Consider the following 25,516-nt stretch of genomic DNA (forward strand, 5'->3'; position numbering starts at 1 on the left):
TTGAGATGGAGTCTCGCTCTGTCGCCCAGGCTGGAGTGCAGTGGTGCAATCTCGGCTCACTGCAAGCTCCACCTCCCGGGTTCATGCCATTCTCCTGCCTCAGCCTCTCCGAGTAGCTGGGACTACAGGCACCCGCCACCACGTCCGGCTAATTTTTTGTATTTTTAGTAGAGATGGGGTTTCACCGTGGTCTCGATCTCCTGACCTCGTGATCCACCCGCCTCGGCCTCTCAAAGTGCTGGGATTACAAGCGTGAGCCACCGCGCCCGGCCACTTATTTATATATTATCTGTGACCACTTGCTTTCCCCCATTACATTCCTCCAAGTGGATAACTTACAGTTATTAACTTTCAGGAGGCCTCTATATATCATAGCATCATACCATTAAGCCTTTTGGAAATTCATCACAAATCAGTATACAGATGACATTGATGTCTTATTGCTATTCATTCCTCCCGGGCCGTTTTTAGCAGTTCATTTTTTATATTCCTGCAGTGCAGAAATATGGCTCACTCCAGTATCTGTCCTTTTTGTAATCGCAGAAGGAAAGCTTGGCAGTTGTCATATATTACACTCTTGAGGAAAATGCTAGTAATACGTCGAATTGATTGAACAGCATGGACTCAAAACTGCTTGGCATAGGGCTATTTCCTCACTGCTATTAAGATTTTGGTTAAAAAAAAAAAACCTTACCTTTTAGATTCAGAAACTGTGAATCATTAAAAGACAATGTGTAGAATAAAGATCACATACTTGAAGGAGCCTAAAAGCTCCCGCCTATTTCCTCTCTCTAGATTTTGAACGTATTTCCAGCATGCATTTACAGTGTTGCATGCTATGCTGCTGGAAACACAGTGTCATTGGCCAGAAGCTGATTGCCATCTGGGTTGTGAACTAGCCCAGGACTTCCCAGGCTCTGGAGGGGTAGAAGCTTAAACTGGTAAAGAAGTTGAGAACATTGTGACTGTCAAGGCACTGGGCAAAAGCCATACCTATATGCCATCCTTATCACTGCAAAGGTGCCACTAGAAGGACTACGGTCTTGGAGGAGGCAAGCAAAGAAAGAAGATTGATATGGTTTGGCTTTGTCCCCACCCAAATCTCACCTGGAATTGTAGCTCCTACAATTCCCATGTGTTGTGAGACAGACCTGGTGGGAGGTAATTGAATCATGGGAGTGGGTCTTTCCCACGGTATTCTTGTGAGAGTAAGTTTCATGAGATCTGATGGTTTTATAAAGGGGAGTTTCCCTGCACAAATTCTCTTGTCTGCTGCCGTGTGAGCCATGCCTTTGACCTTCCACATGATTCTGAGGCCTCCCCAGCCAGGTGGAACTTAAGCCCATGAAATCTCTTTTCCCTTATAAATCACCCAGCCTTGGGTATGTCTTTATCAGCAGCATGAAAACAGACTAATACAAAGATGTATTAAAAGATGAATTAAGATGAAAGTAAGAAAAGTTGTAGCTCCATATAATCAAGCCTATGCTCTCCCCTGCCCCTCACCTTTGTGAATGAGGTAGTGCCAACTGGGCCTGGGGGACCTGAAATACAGGGCACAGGCAGTTCCATTGGAATCATTCTTCAGGAGGCCAAACCATGGCCACTGGAGAGCTTTCCAATATGAATATTTGTAACGAATCTGAGGCTTTCTTTCCAACACCAGCTACAATAGTTGGTGATCCACCTGGGTTCACTTTTTGAGGCCACTGGACATGTCCCCCAGTTTCTATTAATTTTGACTGCAATCAACTCACCTTTCTTCTGGGAATTGCCCTTGACCTCTAAGAACAGTGGTGTGCTGATAAATCTCTCTCATCCAGCTCTCCAGATAAAAAAGGGGGCTTATATGTAGCATTTGCAGATTTCTGTGGTGTTAACACCCCTACCATGGTGGATTTCAAGTCACCACCTTGATGGCACCCAGTATGGAGGTGGGAATAGATACACATGATGGGCTCTGAAAGGCAGGATAAGCCAACTCTTTAAGGATACCACTGTACAGGAGACACCTTGCCTGGGAATACCGGGGAAGAGATGTGCCTTTTAGAAGGTACTGAAGGCTGCCACCCTAGGCCCTAGGAGTGCATGGCAGGATGAGAGCACTTTGGTGTTATTCACGCTTAGGGGGTCCCTGTGTATGTTAAGCCGTTCTTGCATTGTTATACAGAAATAGCCAAGGCTGGGTAATTTATAACGAAAAGAGGTTTAAGTGGCTTACAGTTCTGTAGGCTATATAAGCATGACACTGGCATCTGCTTAGCTTCTGGGGAAGCCTCAGGACATTTTTACTCATGGCAGAAAAAGTGTCAGCAGGCAAGTCCCATGGCAAAAGCAGGAACAAGAGCCAGTAATGAAGAAGATGCCACACATTTTTAAACAACTGGATCTAGTGAGAACTCACTCACGAGTACAGCACCAAGAGGATGGCACTCGATCATTCATGAGAAATCCACCCCTATGGTTCAATCACCTCCTGCCAGGCCCTACCTTCAATATTGGGGATTACAATTCAACATGAGATTTGGAGGGCACAATATCCAAACTATATTACTGTGGGATCAGGCTATGGTTGGACTCCAGTTAAACTATTATCTTTGCTGAACTTCTCCCCAGGCCTACTTCCCCCATTCCCTGGCAGCTTTCACATGAGAAACTTCTTCAGAAAATTATTTGCCTAAGAATTCTCATCTCAAGCTCTAAACCTATGCTTAGAGAGTATCAGACTCTGGAAGGGTGACACAACACTTATTCTGAACAGATAATTTTGTGAAAATCTTATTTTATTTGAATTTGACAAGCTCAGAATAAATGACGCGAGAGTCAACAAACACTGAATTGATTTCTGTATTCAAACCTACCTAGCAACGATGCATTAAATAGCAACATACTAAGCATAATGTGTATTCATTTTCTCCATCATAGTGCAAGTAATGCATTTTGCTTATATTGAGAATAGAGAAAATAGCTACTTGGCTTAAAAGGAAGAAAGAGTGGCTTTTCCTTAACTTAAAAAAAATAGTTTCTGAATATTTCAGAGGAAAATGCAAATTGAGAAAAATCTCTGCTCCTTAGATGAGATGTGAAAAATATTCTTGATATGAAGGTGGCAGAAAATATTTTTAGGCAGGTGAGATGCTGCTAGTTTGATAGATTTCTATTAGATACAACATACCAAACTGTGTGCGTGTATACATTTTCACCCATTGGTAAGAATGAAATCATGTACCTTCATCTTATGATATTGTATGTAAATGTTTCATGTGGGTTAGAGCATGCATGTTTCAGAGCTAAGGGCCAGAATGGACTAACATCTTATCAAGTGTCACATCTGATGAAGATCTGAGTAAAAACAGAACACTAATCTGTTCAGAACATTAGGTGGGCAAAGATAACATTAACAAAATAAAACTACTGCCTTACTGAATAGACACTGGGTTCGCTCTATGAGAAAAACAGATATTAGGCTGAATGGCTTATTTTCACATTATTTGCAGCTTGGATCTTGGCCCTAGCATACTACAGAGCAAGGAACTAAAACATCTAACTTTTTAAAACGTTAAAAATATAAGATACTGGAAAGTGATGGATTATTTTAGTTATTCTTAATCTTTCATGCAACATTAATAAAGTTGTATCTATATGACATTAAATCTTCATCAGAAAAATTAAGTCTGAGAGCTGCTCAGATGTTCAACTGTTTACGCTGCACAGACTCCTCAAATTGCATTATTTATTCCAGTTTTTCAGTTTTAATTTAGTTCTTTTGTTTCAGAAACCAAGCTTAGAAGAAAATGAGCATTTTCTTAAGTCCTTCAAACAGAATCTACTATATTTCTTTTCTGAGCTAGTGGATACATTATTATTTATTTTTATTTTAATTTTCCAAACAAAGATACCTGGTTTACAGGCAATAATATCCCTTCAATAGGATCCAAAGTGTCTGAGGTTTACATAGAACAACTTTGTGAGTTTATTCAAATGGTCAGGCATACAAGGAGTAGATCAACCCATTTCAGAGCCTTCTTGGAGAGAATGTACAATTGATACCAGCTTTTTAAGATCAACATCAAAAGCTTATCTTGGGTGTATGTGTGACTGTTTTTGCCACTGTCCAGGAGATCTACCAGTCTTATCTTTTTAACTAATGTAAAACCATTTGTCTCAGGCTGCTTGACAGGCGGAGCCAGTCTGTAAAAATTAGCTCGTGTTTTGTTCTTTTCTCGCCCATGTTTAGATGGATGGTAAGAGAGCCGAGCTGCAAGCAGTATTACGTGAATAACACATTTTGTTGCCTACATTTAAGAGGCTGGTTGTTTTGTAAAATGCCTGTTAGTTGTTTTGTTTGTTTGGTTGTTTGTTTTTGAGATGGAGTCTCACTTTGTCGCCCAGGCTGGAGTGCAGTGGTGCCATCCCTGCTCACTGCAACCTCCACCTCTCTGGTTCAAGCAATTCTCCTGCCTCTGCCTCCTGAGTAGCTGGGACTACAGGTGCGCACCACCACACCTGGCTAATCTTTGTATTTTTTTTAGTAGAGACGGGGTTTCAGCAAATTGGCCAGGCTGGTCTTGAACTCCTGACCTCATGATCTGCCTGCCTTGGCCTGCTAAAGTGCTGGGATTACAGGCGTGAGCCACTGCTCCCGGCCAAATGCCTGTTAGTTTTATCTGTGGGATTATGTAAACAGAAAACTAAAGTGGTATTATGTGATGGATATTGAACTCATGAGATTCCTGGAAAACATTCTCTCTTCTTGGAATTCATCTGCCTATAAATTAAACACCTCAAGTTAGTCCTTCTATAATTTTTAATAAAAATTATACTCAGTTCTGGGATAACTTGAATTTTCTCTCATTTAAGTACCGTCACTAAAATTGTACAACTGTCAATCTTTCTGTGTTTAGTTAAAATGCTCTATGAAATTGGAGAACCAATTTCACTCATACAGAAAAGAGAAGGCACATGTTCCTTGGTCATATGTATACAGAACCAGGAGAAAAGAGGGAGGAAGTGAAAGGACAGAGAAAGAAGGACAGGGAAAGAGACACAGGGAAATGAAAGGGAGAAAGGAGGTTGGTGATAAAGACTGGAGAGAAAAGAAAAGGCTAAGAGACTAAAAGAGATGAAAAAATGAGAAGAAGTATAGAGAAATAAAGGAACATGATGCAGGAAAGAAGAGCAAAGTCCTTTCTAATACTCACAGGAGGAGTAAAGAATGAGAGAGAATTAGACACTCTTATGAAATACTAAAGCCAACAACCAGGTGTTTCCTTGGGAGATTTGCCTAATGACTCTGCATTGATTTTCTGGATGATGTCAAGAGGTAAACATTACAAGGAACTGCCAAGACAGTGAGCAGCAATCCTCAGCCAAGATCTAAGCTCAGCAATGGTGCAAGAGAACCTGATACCCACAACAGAATGCTTCTGCGCTGAATCCATTTCCCAACTTAAAATACAGCATCTTAGACTTTCACATTTTGCTTATCTTTCATCACTTTTCACTGCTACGTACTGAAATCTTTCACTCCCTGCAAAAAGCTCTGCTCTGAGTACAAACACAATTACCTCGGTTCTCATTTTTAAATCTGTAATCAAAGTCCTCTTTTATAACATTCATTTTGTTCTGAATCCTTCATTCCAACTACTCAGAGTACAATATACCAAAGGAGAGAGCCCGTATCCAAAACTTTGAGGAATAATTTTGATAGTGGTTAATAAGGGGACAACGCAAGTTTCTTCCAATGCTAGTGCTTTAAAGGGTGTTTTCCTTTAGGAGGATTTACATCCTAGTAAAATCCTCATTCCAGGATGGCTGCAAGCAAATATATTTGCACACGTCCCATCTAACCACTGCTCATACAGAATCAAAGTACATCAAGGTTGGAAGGGGATTCACAGGTCAAGTCAAAGCTCTCAGCTGATGCTTCATTGTGTTCTACAATTTCAAGGACCCCTCAGTGCCCATCAGAACTATTTTTGTGCCACGGGTCTCAATGAAACAGAAGGTCATTCAATTTTCACATAGCTTGAATTCTTATTTTGAATTGAAGTCTGGCCAAAGTTATTTCCAAACAGCAGAGCTAGTTCTCTCCCATGTCTGAGCCTGCACAGAGAAGGTACATTTAAAATCAGCTGTAATGACTTCTTAAAATATTTTCCTTTCCAATAGATGCATAGACAGAGAAAACTGAATATAAAACATTTTGATTTTTCATTACTTTCTTCCTCTTCTTCTGTACTTCACTGTGTCAACGTGTTTTCTACTAGTTAACCTTACTGTCAGCACTAGGGTAACTGATGCTGACATTCCAGATACTGTCTTCTCAATGAAGGGTACTGCATGACAATGGCCTCAACTTGTCGTGGATGTAGAATCTCACGTACTGTGTAATTAGACTGAATTCATCTCTTGGCATTTCCCCTGTGCTGTTTACTCAACTGAGCATATTATCCATTAACTTCCTTTACTTTTTCACATGTAGTGTTCTTACAGAATATGTTGCCCAGCCTGAATCTGTGACATTTTATGTAAATAGAGTTTGAGAGGAAAGTTTTATCTTTATGCCTTTTGGGTTTGGGGTACTAGCGAGGTGGCTCTGAATTCTTCTTCTGTCTTCCATAGAGTTGAAATCACTTCACCTCTCGGTACATATGCTATGAATTCTAATGCAAACATTAGTTTCTTTGACAAAGAAATTTAACTGGGAGTTACGTTTTCTTGCTGAAAACAAAAACACCTGTGATGGTAGCTAACAGCATGTTCTTCACTGCCAGTCACTAGCTTGATAACTTGCATCATAACCTGCCTAATAAGTGCATATTTTCACATAATTCTCTCCACCACCACCCTGCGAGGAAGGTAGAATGACGATGCTCCTTTTACAAATGAGGAAACTAAAGCTTAGAGAAGTTAAACCAAATAAACCCTTTGTTTAGTAATCAAAGATAATCTTGGTTCGTTTTGAATCAACCAGCACCTTCTCACATTTATCTATGATAGTGCTGGCTAGAATATTCAAACTCATTTCTCACATCTGGTCATCCACGGCCATGTATTCTCTCCCAAATGGAGGTATACACTGTCTTGCTTATCCTACTTTCCTCTAACCACAACTTTTTAAAGTGCTCCTCATTTTCTGGAAACTTCAACTTGTCTTGGGCTTTATTCTCTGTGAAATCATTTACAGATGATTTCTCCTCTGGTCCTCCTTGGCTGTAAGCCCTTTCTCCTGCATCTCTACATGCCATTTAACAATATTATTTCTCATAAAATTCCCCGTGCAGCCACATCGATATCTTTAGCTCCTACCAGTTCCTTTTTTGGTGCTATCGTTTGTAATTATATTACCATAATCTTATTTTTAAGAGCTTCCCAATCCGCTAGAGTCATCTTCCATGAAGCAATGAGATCACATCAATTTTAATCATGATATTTTAAAAATATGCCTTTTGAAGTTTTCATATCCATGTCTGACAATGCCTAGCTTTTTTTTTTTTTAACCTTGCTACCATTATTTCTAAGATAACACACCTACTTTTTCCTAGAGTTACTGTCCACTCCACATCACCAAGCCTTTCCTTGTTGGTTAGAATTAAATTTAAATAACCAGACCCCTATCACTTTCTCCTGGAAAGGATATAATTGATATGCCAATAAAGGAATTTGTCTAACCACAAAATACAGATGAGTAAGAATTGCATCCACTTCTTCAGCAGCTCTTAAAGATCTGCTGTATCCCACAAATATACATAAAATTATACATACCATTTTCATATCAGAGTTTCAGTGTAAAAAGGCCTTTGGTGCTTAAAGACAGCTATTGAGTTTTAAATGGGTAAGGATCCTTATCCAGGAAAATTTAACATCAGTTATCCAATAAAAACTAGCACCACAGCAACACATTTAGATGACAAAAATCGATCAACCTTTTTCTTTTCTTTCCACCTTCTGCACATAGAGTAAGATCATCTGACATTTAAGCTCCTCCTGCAAGTTATATTTCTTTCTAACCTCCCTTTTCATGCTAGCTCATATCCTACCACTTCCATAAAGTCGTTTGACCAACCCAACTTCTTACTCTCATTAAAACATTAACGCCAAGATGACTGATTTGCTAATTAATCATTTCTTAATATCTATTAATAACTTAATATCTATTAATAACTATTATCTCAAATAGTTATTTAAACCAGTTACTGCCATTTAACTTCTGTGTATCCATATTTTCTCCCCAAATATATCGTAAATTTTTTGAAGGAACATAAAAGCCTCAAACATAAAAGGTTTCAGAACATAGCAATGTGGACATGACATGAATGACAATGATTAAATAAAGTCAACTAAATTTTGCAATCAGGTTCACAGGAAAATTTTAAAATACAGAAGTGATAAGATTTTAAATACCAAACCAATTCACATTTCTTATTTTTTCAACTTATTTTAATAGTCATAAAAAACATAACTGAAAATCAGTTTTAGTAACAGATTCTGTGGATAGCAAAGTTATTTTTCGCTATGGGCCTTCTCACATTCCCCTCACCTTGGATCACAGCAACATTTGGTGAATTCCACCTAAACACATTTCTTGGTAAGCAAGGGTACTCGGTTCAATTCAAATCAGTCAGCGCTGTCATGGATAACCCCAAGGATATAAAATGAAAATATGAAAGCATATTTATCATAAGGAGCTCTTAAGCTAAGGGCTAATATCTATAGTATATTTGTCTTACAATTCCTTACAAGGGAAGCGATATTCATATTATAGGCCAAAGTTCAGATCCTAACATAAATATAAGTAAGGTGCTTAAGAAGCCAAATAAAGAGAGATTTCACAGTTAGCTAAAGAGATCAAGAGGAATTTAAGAGAGTATTGGAGCCACAGAGGTTAAAAGCAGGGGTTCGGACTCCTTAGGCAAGTGGGGTGAAGGGTATATTGTGGCCAAAGCACAGATCCCAGGAAAAGGTGAGATGCTTTCAGTTTTGTTTGTTTTGTTTGTTTGTTTTTCAAAGTTTACACGCTCGCTGGGAACAAAAGGTATATACGAAGTATAATGCAAATGTCTCTGGAAAGGAGATTTGGTGCTGTATTATAAGGGCTGTGAATGCCAGGCTGAAGCATTTATACCTGATTTATAAGCAATTATGAGTTTTATTAGCTCATATTTATTTCATGGGAAATGTGGAAACTTCCATGTAGATATATACCTATAGCTTTGTGTTGGACGTCTTCCGATCGTCCGTTTGGATCCATCTTTACCTTGCTTAGGGGCTTGGAGGCTGGCTTGCATGAACTGATTGAACAAGCTCCTTTGGCTTCTGCCTTCTTTCCGTAAGAGGGGAGGAAAGGAGTGCAGTCAGGGCCTTGTTCCCCAGCTCCACCCTTAGGAGTTGCCCTGAGCTGGTTGCTTCCCTCACTGAAGGTCAGGTGTTCCTCTCCATGGTTGGTTCGTGTGGTCTCCAGGTGTGGTCCTCACTCCCTCTCCTCACCCCTTCCAGACCTGGGGTGGTTATAAACGATCCCTCTCTGAGGGATCCTCATGACTCACCATGTTCCATGTCTCCTGCTGAGACTCTCCCTGATGTAATCCCCAGGTATCCAGAAATCAAAAGGAAATTGGCGACAACAGTAGTTTTAGCCTCTACTGGGCAAAATTTCAAACAAGAAACCTGAAGATATGGGGAAAAGTCTGCTTCTTTGAGATAACCTATGTAGGTCTGCAATCTGATGGCCAGCTTCTTCTCTTTTTTGCTTCTCTCTCTTTCTCTGTCTCTCTTTTTAGAGATGGGGTCTTACTATGATGCTCAGGCTGGTCTTGAACTCCTGGCTTCAAGTGATCCTCTCACTTTAGCCTCCTGAGTAGCTGGGATTGCAGGTGCAAGCCACTGCACCCTGCTTCTTTTTACTTCTGATATTCCTGACTGTGACATTAGGCTAAGGTCAATTATTTCTACAACCTGTCTGTTCCTCAGAGGTTTCAAGAACTTCTACCCTGTGTATCAGGAACAGGTTGTATTCCAAAAACTTGTACTGGATGTCTGTGAAAGTCTGTCAATTCATTAGGGAAATGTAGATCAAAATCACAATGAGAGATCGCTTCACAACCATTAGGATGGCCATTTCAAAATAAATAACAACAAAAAAAACCAAATGTCTGTGAGGATATGGAAAGATTGGAATCCTTGTGTGTTGCTGATGGGAATGTAAAATAGTATAGCCACCGTGTAAAAAAGTGTGACAATCCTCAAAAAGTTAAATATAGATATACCCCAGTAATTCCACTCCTTGCCATACACCCAGAAAAACTGGAAGTAGGGACTCAAACAGTTCATTGTATACCAATTTTCACTGCAGCCTTATTCACAATAATCAAAAGCTGGATGCAACCCAAATGTCTGTTGACAGAACAGACAAACAGAATGTGATATGTACATACAATGGAGTATTATTCAGCCTTAAAAATGAATTAAATTCTGATACATGCTCCAATATGGATGGACCTTGAAAACATTATGCTCAGTGAAATAAACCAGACATAAAAAAGATAAATATTATGTAATTCTACTTATATGAGGTACCTAGAGCAGGCAAATTCATAGAAACAGAATGTAGGACAGAGGTTACCAGGGGCTGGGGGGGATGGAAAATGGGGAGTTCTTGTTTACTGGGTGCAGAGTTCCAAGTTGGGATGATACAAAAGTTACAAAAATGCATAGTTGTGATGACTGCACAATAGCCTGCATGTACTCAATGTCTCTGAACCATCCACTTTAAAATGGTAAAAGAAAAAATGGCTGTCAAATATTCTGCAGCAGAGACCAAACACAGGACCCATATGAAGAACTATCAGTAGTTCAGAACTCCTAGAAACGACGAGATGATACTGAGGGCGGAGAGGAACTTAGACTCCAGCACTGGACTGGAAGTGTCAGGAGCTGGCTTCCAAAGGTGCTGTCATAAATCTAAGCTGCTATGAATCTGGGATTAGATTCATTTTTATTGTTTCCCTGTCGTACAGGAAAAAGGCTGTCTCTGACTATAATTTTACAAAAATGCCAGTTTTAAAAATAATTTGTTGATTTGTGGTTAGTAAACCAGTACAATCTTTATGTTCACATCTATTATTTTAGGTTCCTTTTGGCACTGCAACAAATTACCCCATAATTAGTGGCTCAAGTGAACTCAAATTTATTATCTTATATTTGGGGAGTTAGAAATCTGAAATCAGTTTTGCTGGGCTAAAATTAAGGTGTCAGTAGGGCTGTATTCCCTCTGGAAGCTCCAAGGAAGAAGCTGTTTCTTTGCGCTTTGCAGCTTCCAGAGGCCTCCTTGGCTTGTGGCCCTGTGTCACTCCGACCTCTGCTTCCATCCTCACTTCTCTGTTCTCTGATTTGGACTCTCCTGCCTCTGTCTTTTCCTTTTAAGGACTCTGTGATTACAAGGGTTTTGCCTGGATAGTCCAGGGTAACCTTCCAGTTTTAAAATCCTATATTTAATCATATCTTCAGGATACCTTCTGCTCTATAAAGTGACACATTTAGAAGACCCGTGGATTAAGATGTGGACATTTTTGGGAGGAGACATTATTCTGTCTACCACATTTATCAACTCCAAATATATTTTGAAATGAAATGGAAAGAGAGGTTAGAACATAAGTAATTTTCAGATTACCAAATTAATGCAAGTCTGTTTTAGCAAATCTAGAAACTTTAGAAAGGAAAAAATAAAACAGTATTATCCTTCATCCAAGTCTCTTTTTTAGATCCTACTTTTTATACTTAACATATGACAAGGAATTGTTGTGTCATAAACCACCTTTTATACTTAGATCCTACCTTTTATACTTATGATCCTACCTTTTATACCTAACATATGATAGATCCTACCTTTTATACTTAACATATGATAAGGAATTGTCATGTCATTAACTACTGAGGTGTCTATTTTATTAAACAAGTTAAAAGATGACAGAACTAATTTTTGGTTAAAATAGTAGAAACGGCAAGTGGATTTTAGTCTCAGTTTTAATATGTTTTTTCTCCTTTTAGATATTTTAGATCGGCAGATAGGTTTCTATGTGCCATATTTCCTTCCTTAAAGCTAAACTCACAAACTTTCAATGCCCACCTATATCAAATGCTCAAAGCAAATATGTATATTCCAAAAATAATTGATTGAAGTTATCCATATTTTACTCTGTGGTAACCTTCTCATCCTGTATTTCATCTTCAAATTACCAAGAATCTCACTTATGTGACTAGTACACTAAAATTAAAACACAAACACACTGCGTACACTCACTTTAGTCTGAGCAAAAAGACAGGAAAGGTGAACGTTTTTGTGAAATTTTACAAGTTCAATGGCTAACAAGGGTCTCAATCTTTAAAACAGTCAGTGAGGTTTAACTCAGTGAAAAACATCATTTATATCATAATCAAACTTCTTCATATATGGAGACTTTAAGCAACCTGAAACCACAAAGAATTATCTCCCCAACCTCCTCCGTTTTGATTGAGTTAATTTAGTAGCTTTAACTAGAATGGATTAATTAGCTCCAAACAATGTAGCAATCGGATGTTAAATTTAATGGGGCCAAAGGGTGGAGATTGGTTCCAAGGTAGGAGTCTTATACCTACATGCAACCCAGCCTTAAGGGCATGCCATTTGTAAAAATACAATTACAGATTTAATATCCATTATGCAAAATGTTTGGGATCATAAGTGTTTCTAATTTTATTAATTTTGGATACTTGCATATATCTAATGAGATTTATTGGGGATGGGACCCAAGTTGAAACAAAAAATTCATGTATGTTTCATATACATTATGTCTTATGTAGATAGCCTGAAGGTAATTATATACAATATTTTAAATAACTTTGCATGAAACACAGTTTGAACTACATTTTGACTGCAACCTGTCACATGAGGACCCTAAAAGGTGAAATAAATCTCATTTTTAAATAAAAATGAGTATTTTCTATTACATTCAAGGCACAGTGCATAGGATGAGAAAGAATACTATTATTCCTTGTTATTCTTGTACTGAGGTTGAATTTTAGCAGAGTAAGGAATAACTATTATTCCTTGTTATTCTTGCACTGAGGTTGAATTTTAGCCTTAAACTATGGTAAGGAAAGCCCTTGTTCCTCCATTTGAGCCCAATATCAGGTCAAACATGTTAAAATAAACATAGTAACACAAGTCAGGGGCTTCCAGAGAGCTGCATCATGGTTTTGTGCATAAGATACACTTGAACACCAGGAAGAATAACGCTTGTGGATAAAAATGTGACACAAAACACATAGTTACTGGGCTGCATTTCATGTACTGACACCCAGCTTGGCTCAGACTTCAAAATGTGACATCTTGCCCAAATTCTACAAAACTTCCCAGTCTTACAGGGTGATTTTCAAATTTATTGAGTATTTCTTTAAGGGAAAACAAAAATCAGAGCAGCGATTTGAATTCTCACTTTCAAAACAAGTTTCCAACTCGTTAAACATCACCTTCATAAACGTGATGCAAACATGATTTACCTATTGCCTAGCAAATTAAGGCATTTCATTACCAATTAGTTTATCACGACCAACTATATTTTCTACCTTTCACAAATGCAAAAGGAAGCATCAGACAGTTCTCAGCTCTTCAAACCACTGACAACAAAAATTGTGCCAGATATAAATATTTACATCATGAAAAATAAATGTTGCCAAGATTCCAAACTCCAATGCATTTGAAAATTGGTTTGGATCAGGTATACTTTACTGACTTGGAAAGATACAAAATCATCTGTTCAAAAAATATCTCTAAAACAAAAAAAACCCCAAATCATAACATGTGAGTGATTTTTTTTTAATTTTGTTGTTATTATACTTTAAGTTTTAGGGTACATGTGCACAATGTGCAGGTTTGTTACATATGTATCCATGTGCCATGTTGGTGTGCTGCACCCATCAACTCGTCATTTAGCATTAGGTGTATCTCCTAATGCTGTCCCTCCCCCCTCCCCCCACCCCACAACAGTCCCCGGAGTGTGATGTTCCCCTTCCTGTGTCCATGTGTTCTCATTGTTCGATTCCCACCTATGAGTGAGAACATGTGAGTGATTTTTAACACTAGACTATCTCCCAATCTCTTCTTTCCCAATAAATTTTAGGGAGAAGCTGTGTTGACATTTTTTCTTTCACATTAACATTTTTCCTTTAAGACATTCTGATGGAAAGTAAAAATTATATATCCATTGTTTGTGTTAGTTTGACACACTTTCCATCTCAATCCCAATCTATACTTTATCTAAAACCCCTTCAAATGCTTGCCATGACTCTTAGGCAAAGGATTCAGCTCCCGAACACTGCCTCAGGACCTGCCCTCTGCTGTCCTCTCTAGCCTACCATCTTGCAAGCCCCTCTTCGCTCTCTGTGTTCAGCCTTGCTGGCTACCTTTCAGCTGCATTCTGGAACTCAGGCACCAAACCCCATTCTGTATCTTGGGCTTTTCCACTCCCTGCTTTTCCTTTTGCCTAGAATGCAATTATCCCCTACATCACCCTCTCCAAGAAAGAAAGAATGACTGAATATTTAATCATAACTACAACTCTTCCTTCTTAAATACTGACCGGCGAACTCACATGTGTTCATGACTTTAAATAAATAATTCACCTTTTTAAAGAGAAATGTACATAGACGCCATGACAAGTTCCTTGCAGGATTTATAAAAATAAAACTATAAATGGAACAATAATTAGGATAGCATCATTTTATATGGAATCGGAGCAATAAACCAAATGACCTATATGTGACCTTTCCACAAAAATGCTTCTCAAGTCATATTTAAAACAGTACACAAATACTGCATAACTAAATGGTGTCGACCACATGCAATGTCTTTTAAAACCTGCCTTGCGACCTGAGTCAAAGTCATTTACAGCTTTTTGATGAGTCATTAGGGGTGTGTGTGTCTGTGAGAGTTACATGGTACAAGAAAATATATTTCAATATATCAGAAGGGGAAAAAGTTAACTTACAAACTTCATGGTATTTATGGTGAACAGACTGCACAAAGGAAGAGAGAACAGAGCCCAATGAGCCCAACCCCTAAAGAATCAGCCACTGGTATTATCAAAAGTTGTCAATAATTTTAACCTCAATTTTTTGCACACAAATTATTTTCCATTTCTCTTGAGTTAACAATAGCTAAATTACCTTCGAACACAATTTTCTGCATGTGCATTTTTTTTTTTTACCTTTAACAACCTACTCAACAGTAAAAGCCAAGTAGACATGAACCAGCAAGAGAAATGCTAAGATTCCAGTGATGAGAAGACCCGATGGGCAGCTGTGCCCTTCCACAAATTAAGGAGGAGCTCGTTATGGGGGGAGGAGAGTGAAGGAGGGATTTAGGTGTGAGAATCACAAAGCCCAGCTCAGCATTTCTGTGCAGGAGCTAGGATTCTTAGCAAGCAGGATGCCCCTAGGAAGATTAATTATTGATTTTCTTATAAATCATCTAAGGTGATTTTTGTCTGTTTTTTTCCTCCCAAGATGATAAACGTCTGATTTTATTTTTGTTAATTGGTTTTCCCACTTCACTGAGGTTAAAAGAAGGCCTAGTAAAGCAGTTTCTTAGAGGAAAGATTTTCCCAGCATGATAGGCAGGGGTGGCCGCTGTGCTTTCTGTCCTTTATGGGGGTACCGAGGTTGTCTGATAAGCCTTCAGGCAACCTCCAGGAGGTACAGAGTAATCAGAAGCACAAATGTTTGACTAGTTATGGAGAAAAAGCACAATGTAGACATATTTCTATCTAATGGCAGCAGTTCTGAAGTCTGTGGTATTCCTAGGTGGGAGAACAAACTCATCACAGAGACGGAAGCCTTGAGGATCAGCTTTCAGAATCAAGATGGCCCCATCTTCAACTTAACCATGGAAGCAATATGGTGGCTTACCTTCCTGCCCCCCGTGTTGATTCGCAGGGGTGTCAGAAAGGGGTCGAAGATCATGTGACTGGTCTCTATGTTGACTGGCGACTGCCGTTTCCCCACAGAGCAAAGATTCCAAGCTGAGTTCACCAATCCCCAGAAAGAAGGAACTAGAAACAAAAAGAAATTGTAGAATTAAGCTGAGTAGCAGGTTGGGGAAACAACATAAACAGAGCTATGTACAAACATGGTAAAATGAACGAGAACCACCAAATGTTCCCACCCATGGAGATCCTTGGGGGTTGCTGTGGTATTTTCCTGGCCTGAATCTTGGTCCACTTCTCTGAGTCTTACTTGCATGATCTCTTGTCATCAGATTTTCTTGTTTGAGGCCCACTCATCCTGCAGTTTCTTTGTTGAGTGCAGTGATCACTAACACTTTAATGCTAACATCATTGTTCAGGTCTCATCATCTTTGCAATATGCCTGGGGTAGTACAAATATTTAGCAATTCCCTTGAGTTGATGCTCTGCTTTTCCTATCTGGCAAGAACGATGTGAAAATCAACCTTATCCTATTTGGAAGTTGTTCAAGGAAAGTGTCATTCAGTATACACAAAGTTTTTCTTTGGGTTGTCAAGACTAAACTCAGGGAGTGACTTATTTTATGAGCCCCCTAATTAATGCCAGGCTAGAGCTTAGCAACTTGACTTCATCTTTGTTTAGTTCAACACTGTGTCATTAACCTAATGTACCTGTAGATAAAGAATTGGTGTTCATTTGATAGGCAGAAAAATGACATTGAGAGCTGAGCACAAATATCCAAAGGAAACCGTCCACTCATTTTCAGTGTCACATTAAAACGTCTATTAGAATAAATTTCTGTGGCAATTTCCAGTTCTATCTCTCTCTAAGTTTTCAGGGCAAGGGTGGGGAGCCAACCTACTGATTTTATATCAGTGAAGATCAAAACTATACTCTCAGCCTTTCCCTGCCCCTCTCAGTACTTCCATTGAGTCTCTGGATCCATGTGTCCTTCAAATTCCCCTATGGCCATTCATTCATCCACCCATAGTACATGCAGTGAACTCCTATTTTTCATCACGCCCTGGGTTAGGCTGAGTCTTGAGGACGGCAGGTAAGCACAAGAACAACTAACACACTGGGGAGGCTCACTAGTGTGAGGTCGAGTACGTTATGAGACTCTGGATGAGGGGAAGCCAACCCTGCCATGGTAGCAGGGAGGCAGGGAGTGACTCCTGGAGAAGATGAGCCTAACAATCACATTAGCCTTCTTAAATGGACCTGTCCTCTCAGAAACTCAAGTTTAATTAAACTCAAACTGAATAGAGCCTTTAACTTACAGTAGCCATCACTCTTGCCTATAGCACAGAAGGAGAAAACTAAGGCAAAAGAGGAGTTTGGCAGACACTTGCCAAAGATACTCAAATTCTATAACTCTCTTATTTGTTACGGGCAACTGTAACAGACATGGGAGGAGAACTAAAAATAAGTTCCTTGGCCTAGACAAACACTTCAACATCAAAATAAGATGGGTCTCATTTTAAAATATGACAAATATCTAATTTGGTTTCATCCATGCCCATAAGTCTCTGGTAGGCCATTTCCTTTAGTTTAAGGAGTTTGAATTGGCTTTTTAGTCATTAATGACTTTCAAAATGATAACAATGGCCTGAATTACAGAGGGAGAAAGAGAAGAACGAGGAAGAGGAGGAAGAGGAGAAACATTGACACATGTGCATGAGCTTCCTCGGCATTCTCATTTCTTATCATTGCCTAAAATATGTTATCACTACAAGTTACTCCACCTTTAGAAGGTACCACCTCCTAGCAAGACTACAATATTTAAGAAAGTTCTTGGATTATGAATGCACTTATATTATAAATATAAACTTGCCTTTTCTAAACTACTCTTTTTTTTAAAAAAAAAAAAACTGACTTGATCTTATATTTATTTACCCCTCAATCATCTCAAATTATGAAAATAAAGCCTTCATTAGGGCATCCTCCTAGCAGTCTTTGTCAGTAACGCACATACAAGTGGCAAATGTAAGCATGCCAGGGATACAGTCATGGCACCTCCACAAGTGGACTGAGTGGCCCTTGGTAAGTCATGTGTCCCTTGGACCTGACTCGTTCTTCATGGTTCCTGGGGTAGGCCGAATGGCTCCCCACCAATGATGTTTACTATCCTAATCCTCAGAACCTGTGAATATGCTATCTTAGAAGGTAAAGGGTATTTTGCAGATATAATTAAGTTAAGGGTCTTGGGATGGAGAGATTACCTAGGATTATCTGGGTGGGCCCAATGTAATCACAAAAGCCCTTATAAGAGAAAGGTAGGAGGGTCAGAGACATAGAGTAAAGATATATGGATGGAAACAGAGGTCAACCAGGAGAGAAGTTAATACTCTGCTGGCTTTGAAGATGGAGGAAGGGAACATGAACCAAGGAATGCAGGTGGCCTCTAGAAGCTGGAAGAGGCAAGACAATGGATTCTCCATCTAGAGCCTCGTGCTGTAAGGAATACAGGCCTGCTGATACCATGATGTTTAACCCCTTGAGAATATATATATATATATATATATATATATATATATATATATTTTTTTTTTTTTTTTGACCTCTAGAAACATAAGATAATAAATGTCTGCTGTTTTAAGCCATGCAGTTGTGATCATTTGTTATAGCAGTAACAGAAAAGTAATACAGCACCCCTTTACCTTTAAAACTGTGAGACAATAACCTCTTTGACAATGAAGACATCTATGATGCTTGCAGGGCTCTCCCTAGAAGACAGCTGCATGATTAAAGTCGTTACAGCTGGTGCACATTGCATTTCATCTACTCCCATGAAAAGCATTAACAAAAAATAATTCCAAGCCCATAAATGGATTGTAAGACTGCTATTATGTGGCAACATGGGTGGGCAGCTGCTGCTGTGCTTCACTAATAAATGTCATGCCCAAAAAGTACCCCCACGAAAACACAAACAGCAAAAACTTTATGCGAACATCTGCCTTCTCTTTTATTGGACATGGAATTCTTTATGACAAACAGTTTTGGGGTTTTATATTCCCACTTCACGATCAAAGCCTGTGTCTCTGATGCTAATCACCTGCTCGGCCAGTTGAGGAACAACTGAGAAACATCTCTCCTGCTCAGCTGTGTACCTCATTGGCTCCAGTCCTGAACGGGTATCTAAGTTTATTTATCCGTGGATTGCTGATTTTAAATCAGCTATGAATTAATAGCTTTTCAGAAATAGAAGCCACCTTAGAGATCATCTGACGTAAATGCATTACATGGATTTAAGGCCATAGAGGCAGGGAGTAAAGTCCTCCACTCTAGGTCACACAGCCAGGTAGAGGTGAGGAAGGACAGAGTAAAGAATAGAACTCAAGATTTCCAGTGCTACTGAGCCTCTGCTGCTCTAAACCCCTTGCTCTCCAGCAGGCTCTATACGTGAGCAGATCATTGTAGGAAATTTCAGTTAATTGTTGCCAAGGCCCCTGTAGACTTCTGCTATCATTTCTCTTTTGGTGAATCAAGAATAACATTAGTGCCTATTTACCAGTTAAAATAAATTTCAAGTGCAAAGGTTTGAATCAAACTGCTTTGAAAGTCAACTATTCTAAATAAACTTAGGATTTTAAAGGAGCCATACAACCATGGAGTAACATACATAGAAGGGCCTGAGTGTGAAAAGACTTCAGTTCAGGCGATGTGTTTGGGTCCCATCTGCAGGCCTCTGAGGAGACCTGATGGGGATGATTGCACACAAAGAGCTGCTCCAGGGATAGTTTCTGGGGTCAGCTGCACCGGGCAAGGTTTTAGTGCAGCTAAAAATGAGAAGTCAGTGCTGTTAGAAGCGGTGTTAAGTGTTGGGACAATAATTAAGGTATTGAAGCTAGTCTAGGGAACTCAAGTGCCAAATGGACCAGACTAGGTCTGCGAATGTGGTGTAATCTAGGTTCTAGGGAAATGGTTTAGGACGAAGGCTGTGAAAACAGGCGTCCATGAAGTGCCCGTGCCTATTGGGGCATGGGAGTCAGATGGCTCACTTCACATGCAGAGCAAGGATGGGCGTATGAATGAAAACTTCAAGATTTAGAGTGAGAAACTCGCCCTGTGGTTTTGTGCAGAACTCTCAGTTATATCCAAGGTTCTGATACTTAACTACCCTTCATAGTGTTATCCTTCAGGTTTATAGACACCCATGTCACCTTTTGGAGCAAAAGTGGGTTATATAATGCTGTGGCAGGCACTGCCTCTATTTCCAAGCTACGAGAAATATTGTTGAATTCTTTCTCTTAGTTTCCATGGCTATCCTCCAAAATCAGATGTTTAAACTTTTATTTTTAAAGCATCCGTTATTACAGCTTATTAGCTAATGCTGTGTCTTTACTTGATCAATACAACTTATTGTTGAGGGAAAATGTAAATGAAGCAAAATAGAGTAAGAATCACTCTAATTAATGGACAACCAGTCTGACGATGTTTGATTTCCATCATCCCTGGCATCCTTTTTGTACAATCTTCTAATTTACATATAAACTAGAACACAAAACAGACCTGAATATTTTTGCAAATTAATTTTCACACAGCCTAAACCATGGAACTTAACTGCTGCATCACAGCGATGTGTTATCTTGCCAAAGTATCTCCCAATGGCACTACTGCCATTCTTACCATAAATTACAAATCCCAAATGTTCTCTTGGCTCTGGGTCCAGTGAGTTTTGAGAGATGCTCAGTGACTCTGTGATTTCAACTGCTTAAATCATGAGCCTTGGCAAACCCAAAGCAAAACTTATCAGCTGCTTGTTCAGACCCATGAAATAAAAAAGCTCCAGCTGTTTAATAACACACCTTGGCAATGTCCAGACAAAAACAACAAAGTTTTCACCAAAAACAAATAGGTCAGAAGAGCAAGGAACCAGAGGACTCAAGTCCGATGAGGAGAGTTAAAACTGGCCTTGACATCTTTGTCCTAGAGAAGGTGTTCCGAAGTTAGATTGTGCTTGTAGGCGTCTTCCTTATTCATTTGTCCTGAGCCAGCAGAATTTGCTGCTGTGGGCAGGATATTAGGCACTTGGAATAAATTTATACAGCTTATGTGAATTTGCTAAGTCCTATGGCAACAGGATACATTCAATTCAAAAGCATTTACTGACAGCCTCTGATGTGCCAGGCATTAGGGTTGGCACTTAAAGTTGATGCAACAAATCTTTACTGAGGACCTACTATGTGTCAGGCACTGCCATCAGTTCTGGGAAGTCAATTATGAATGAGAGATTTGGTTCCTATTCTCATGAATCTTGCAGGCTAGTGGGAAATATGGGAGATAAAGTTTCTATATGTCTATCTGTGTAAAGTTTTTGGTAAACATGTTGTAGAGACAAGACGGTAATGGATCATAGCTTAAAGCATGTATGGGAGAGAAAACCTAGGTAGCATGGTCAAAGGTGGTCTCTCTGGAAGGGTCAGCTGGTAGACTCTGGAAGGACTGGAAAAGTTGCTTCTAAACAGTGGCAGGAGAAAGGATGTCCAAGGCAGAGCGAAGGAGAGCAGTCTTGGCAGAGAAGAGCTGGATGTGTTCAGGAACTGAGAGGAAGTCAGTTGACTTGAGCCTGATGGACCAGATGAGGAGAAGAGCGAAATGAGTTGGGGGCTGGCTGGGGCTGGGTAGACCAGGAACAGATGGCTCAGTGCTCTGCAGGCCACACTAAGGAGTTTGCATTTTACTCCAAATTAATAGAAAGCCACTGAGAGTTTAGCAGGGAAGTACCATGGTCTGATTTTTGAATTAAAGGCAGGTATCTGCCTCAGATGGAACACAGCCAAGAGCAAGCTTGACTATCCTTGAAGTAGTTTGAATGGGAAAAGAATTGGTTCCCAAGCAATAGTTGGGGACATAGGTTTTTATGTGAATTTAATCCTATTGCTTTGGGTGTGTTTAAATTCTGTTTCAAAGGCAGAAGTAATTGAAGGCTTTAAAAAGTATTCTCTTCAAAATATGTGCCAATAAAATCGTGTTTTCCTAGGAACTAGTGCTTTACAAGCCATTCTTTGAAGCAAGGAATATTTTCCTGAAGACCCTCAGCTAAAGCAATCTTTTCTCGTTTTCAAGCAATAAACTAAGTCCCCTACTTTTCGGTCAAGGGAAAGCAAATGAAAGTTGGGAAAATGAACACGGGCATAAAACATATCTATAGTGAATTCAATCCCACAAATAAAGCCTTCCACTTCAATATAGCAATCTTTACTTTGGGGTTATAAAGCATATGAATACATTTTAAATAAGAACTCATATCTTTCCCTTGCTCTTTTCCTCACCAGTCCTGATTTACTGTCTCTTCCTCTCTTCTCAACTGTAATAAATCTCCACTTTGAGCCATTATTAATGAGCAAGTTTAAAATACCCACTGCTGCAGGCTTTTGGTCTCTTTCTGATTTCAGATTTATTTCATAGATGGAATTGACCTTAAAGTTAACCCCTTTGCTGACGAATTCTTCCTCCATTGCAGGGCCTCTGACTCGTAGCACATGGAGGGTCTTTAACTAGGGTTGCCCATTGTTAAAGGTAAGTTCTCCCATTGAGAACTAGGGCTGTCACTTGGGAACCTCTAAGGAATTGCATATATCCTATTTAACCCATAATCATTAATGGACTGTATCTAATGAACCAGGGATAGAAAGATAAATCGAAATGCTCCCACTCTTCAGGACACTCAGTATGGTGGGAAGACAGACAAGCTAACAAATAGTTATTACAAAATATGATAGGTGTCATAATAAAGGTATGTGTATATTAAGGCTTAAATTAATTCAGAGCAAGAAGCAAGCTGACCTGGCCCTTTTCTCAATTGCTAAGGTAAGCCCTATTCGTAGAGAGTGCATTGTTTTAATCCTATTGCTTTGGGTGTGTTTTTAGTCTTGTAACTAGTTAAAACATGGAAGCATCTCCTCAAACAGAGATATACTAGTCCTAACAACTAAGACGGATTATCACCGGAATGCAAACTGTTATACAGGGAAAATTTAAGCCACTGCATCTTCCATCTTCTGACTTCTCCAGTATTTCTCCCATACAGCTATTATTCTATGGGGAAAAGATCATTAGTACCATGTCCTTACCACAGAACCATCAGAAGGTGGCTAAATTACTAGGTGGCTTCATTTCTCTATGTGTAAAAATGGGGATGACAGCTACTTCACAGAGCTGTTGGGAAGATTGTGAGAATGTATTTATAAATGGTCTAGGATAATGTTGGCTCTATAATAAGGATTTAAAACATTGGAGAAGGGGTTGAGTGAGGAGGGGGAAGAGCATGAACCACACTGTGATTCCAACACTGTAGCATTCTCAGGGCAGAAACAGTCGAGGGTGAAGGATCCAGGCAGAAGGATACAGGGAGGCAACTTTCAGATGCCCACCCAACCCAGCCTGGCTTCAGAACAGGGCCCTCTGATGGGAGTCTAGGTCAGGGGATCAGTTGCTTAATTCCATACTTTCAATGAGCCATGTGCGTTTATTTCTTGGATCCATGCTTTCAATGTCTGGGTAAATGGAGGCAGTGAGCAGTGATATGGGTCATCCAATAGGGTTTTTAACTCCAAAGAAAAATCATTTTAATGTAGCTTTTGGGAGTTGTCAGATTACTTATTTGTGCAGCAGCAGCTTCATCCTTCTTCCTGTTTGTACTTGGTTCCAAGTGGTGACTGGCTTGATCCCCAAAAGCATATCACTGAAGGTAGAGAGAAAGGAGGAAGAGGGAATTCTCTTTTGCTGATCACGCCCTGTTTAACAAGCTCTGTGCTAGGAACTCGACACATCTTATCTTGCTCAATCCTCCTCAATATTATTATTTTAAAGGTGAGGAGAATAACACTCAAAGAGGTTAAATGACTTTCTAAGGTCAGCTGGCCAGTAGGTTAGGGAACTAGAATTTGAGATCAGTTTCTTTCGTTAAAACAAACAAACAAAAAAACCAAAGAAAGTAATGCATGTACGGTAACATGTCAAATGATCCACATGTGTATAAAGCAAGAGGTAATCATCTCTTCTTCCTTCCAGTGACACCCTGAGGAAACCAGTGTGAAAGTGTATTAGGCATCATTCAACATCTTTCAGTATGCTCCTACAAACACACATACAAATATAAATACATATATATTTTTTGAGAGGTTCTTTTCTAAAAAAGAAGCATTTTTATAAAAACTAACATTATGCCATGGATGTCCCTCCATGTCCATACTAATAGAACTTCTCTTTCTTGTGTAAAGCTACAGAGCTTCTATAGTTTGAATGCACTTCACTTTCCTCAGTCATTCCCTAGATGAAAGACATTGAAGTTATTGCCATCTTACTTTACCATGAAAATCAATGCTGCAATAAATAGCCGCAGAGATATTCTTTTTCATACTGGTGCTTTCATTTCAGTAGAAAAGATTCCTAAAGGTAGTATTGTTCAGTCAAGGTACGCACATGCTTTATTTTAATAGATGCTGTCAAATGAGTTTCAAAGATACTGGTAGTGACGATGATGAATATTTACTCTCCTATCGGCAATGTGTGATGCGTCCATTTCCCCAAAAATCTCCATAGTATTGGATGTTATTTATTATTTATTTTTAGCAATCTACGGGAAAAAATGGTATCTCACTGATTGAATTTGCATTTTCTAGCTACTAGAAATATTTCTAGTATATTCTCATATGCTCATTGATTAGTTGCATTTCTCTTCTGATCGTATTCTTCACATATTTTTCTCTGGGTTATTTATGTTTTTCATTTCAACTTTAGCTGTCATGTGAATTATGGAGACATTAACCTTTTGTGACATGGTATAAATATTTTCTTGTAGCCTCTTATCTAGTTTTTAAACCTTGTTTTTGATATTTTGCTATATAAGGATTTTATCATTTTGTATGGTTGGATTTGTTGATAATTTTCTTTATAAGGTTTCTGGGTTTTCTCTCTCATTTAAGATGGCCTTTCCAACTACAGATTATATACATGTTTTTCCTACATTTTTATAAAATATTTTTATTGTTATACTTTTTACAACTTGATTATTTAAAAATATACCAGTGATTAATATTTGTATATGCTATGAGACAGGGGTCTAATATTTTTTTCCCAGATAAAAAGTGAACAGTGCCAGCATTATTTATTAAACAAACCATCTTTCACCATCAAACTGAATGCCCCTTTGATCACAGATTAAGTTTCCATATGTATTGGATTTGCTTCTGGTCTCTCTAGATTGTTTCACCTATTTGTATATTCTTGTGTAAGTGTCATGCTCTTTTGAGTGTAGTAACATTTATGGTAATTTATATGACAAAACTTCCTGATCAAAAAGACGCTGCTCTTCCCCTGCTACCACTACGGGACCATAAACACCCAAGCTCCAGGGAAATCTGGAGTTAGGACTAGTTATCCTAGGAATCCTTACACTGTTGGAGCATTCTTGGAGGCACAAGACTGTCAGAGGTTATCTGGCTCCTCCTTATGTCTTCAGGTAGTTATGTACTTCAGTCATACTTGATAGATGACAGTGCCTGCTCCTT

General features: G+C 39.0%; 1 protein-coding gene across 1 annotated transcript in view; it reads right to left on the reverse strand.

The window, feature by feature from the left end:
• Window positions 1-25,516, reverse strand: part of LOC116463555 (carbonic anhydrase-related protein 10) — a 516,700-nt gene that overhangs the window by 282,904 nt on the left and 208,280 nt on the right. The window contains exon 3 of the mRNA XM_032146709.2: window positions 15,946-16,088. Coding sequence (XP_032002600.1) covers window positions 15,946-16,088 — 143 coding nt within the window. The remainder of the gene's footprint in view (window positions 1-15,945; window positions 16,089-25,516) is intronic.

Source organism: Hylobates moloch, unplaced genomic scaffold (genome assembly GCF_009828535.3).
Source record: "Hylobates moloch isolate HMO894 unplaced genomic scaffold, HMol_V3 SCAFFOLD_41, whole genome shotgun sequence".
Lineage (NCBI taxonomy): Eukaryota > Metazoa > Chordata > Mammalia > Primates > Hylobatidae > Hylobates > Hylobates moloch.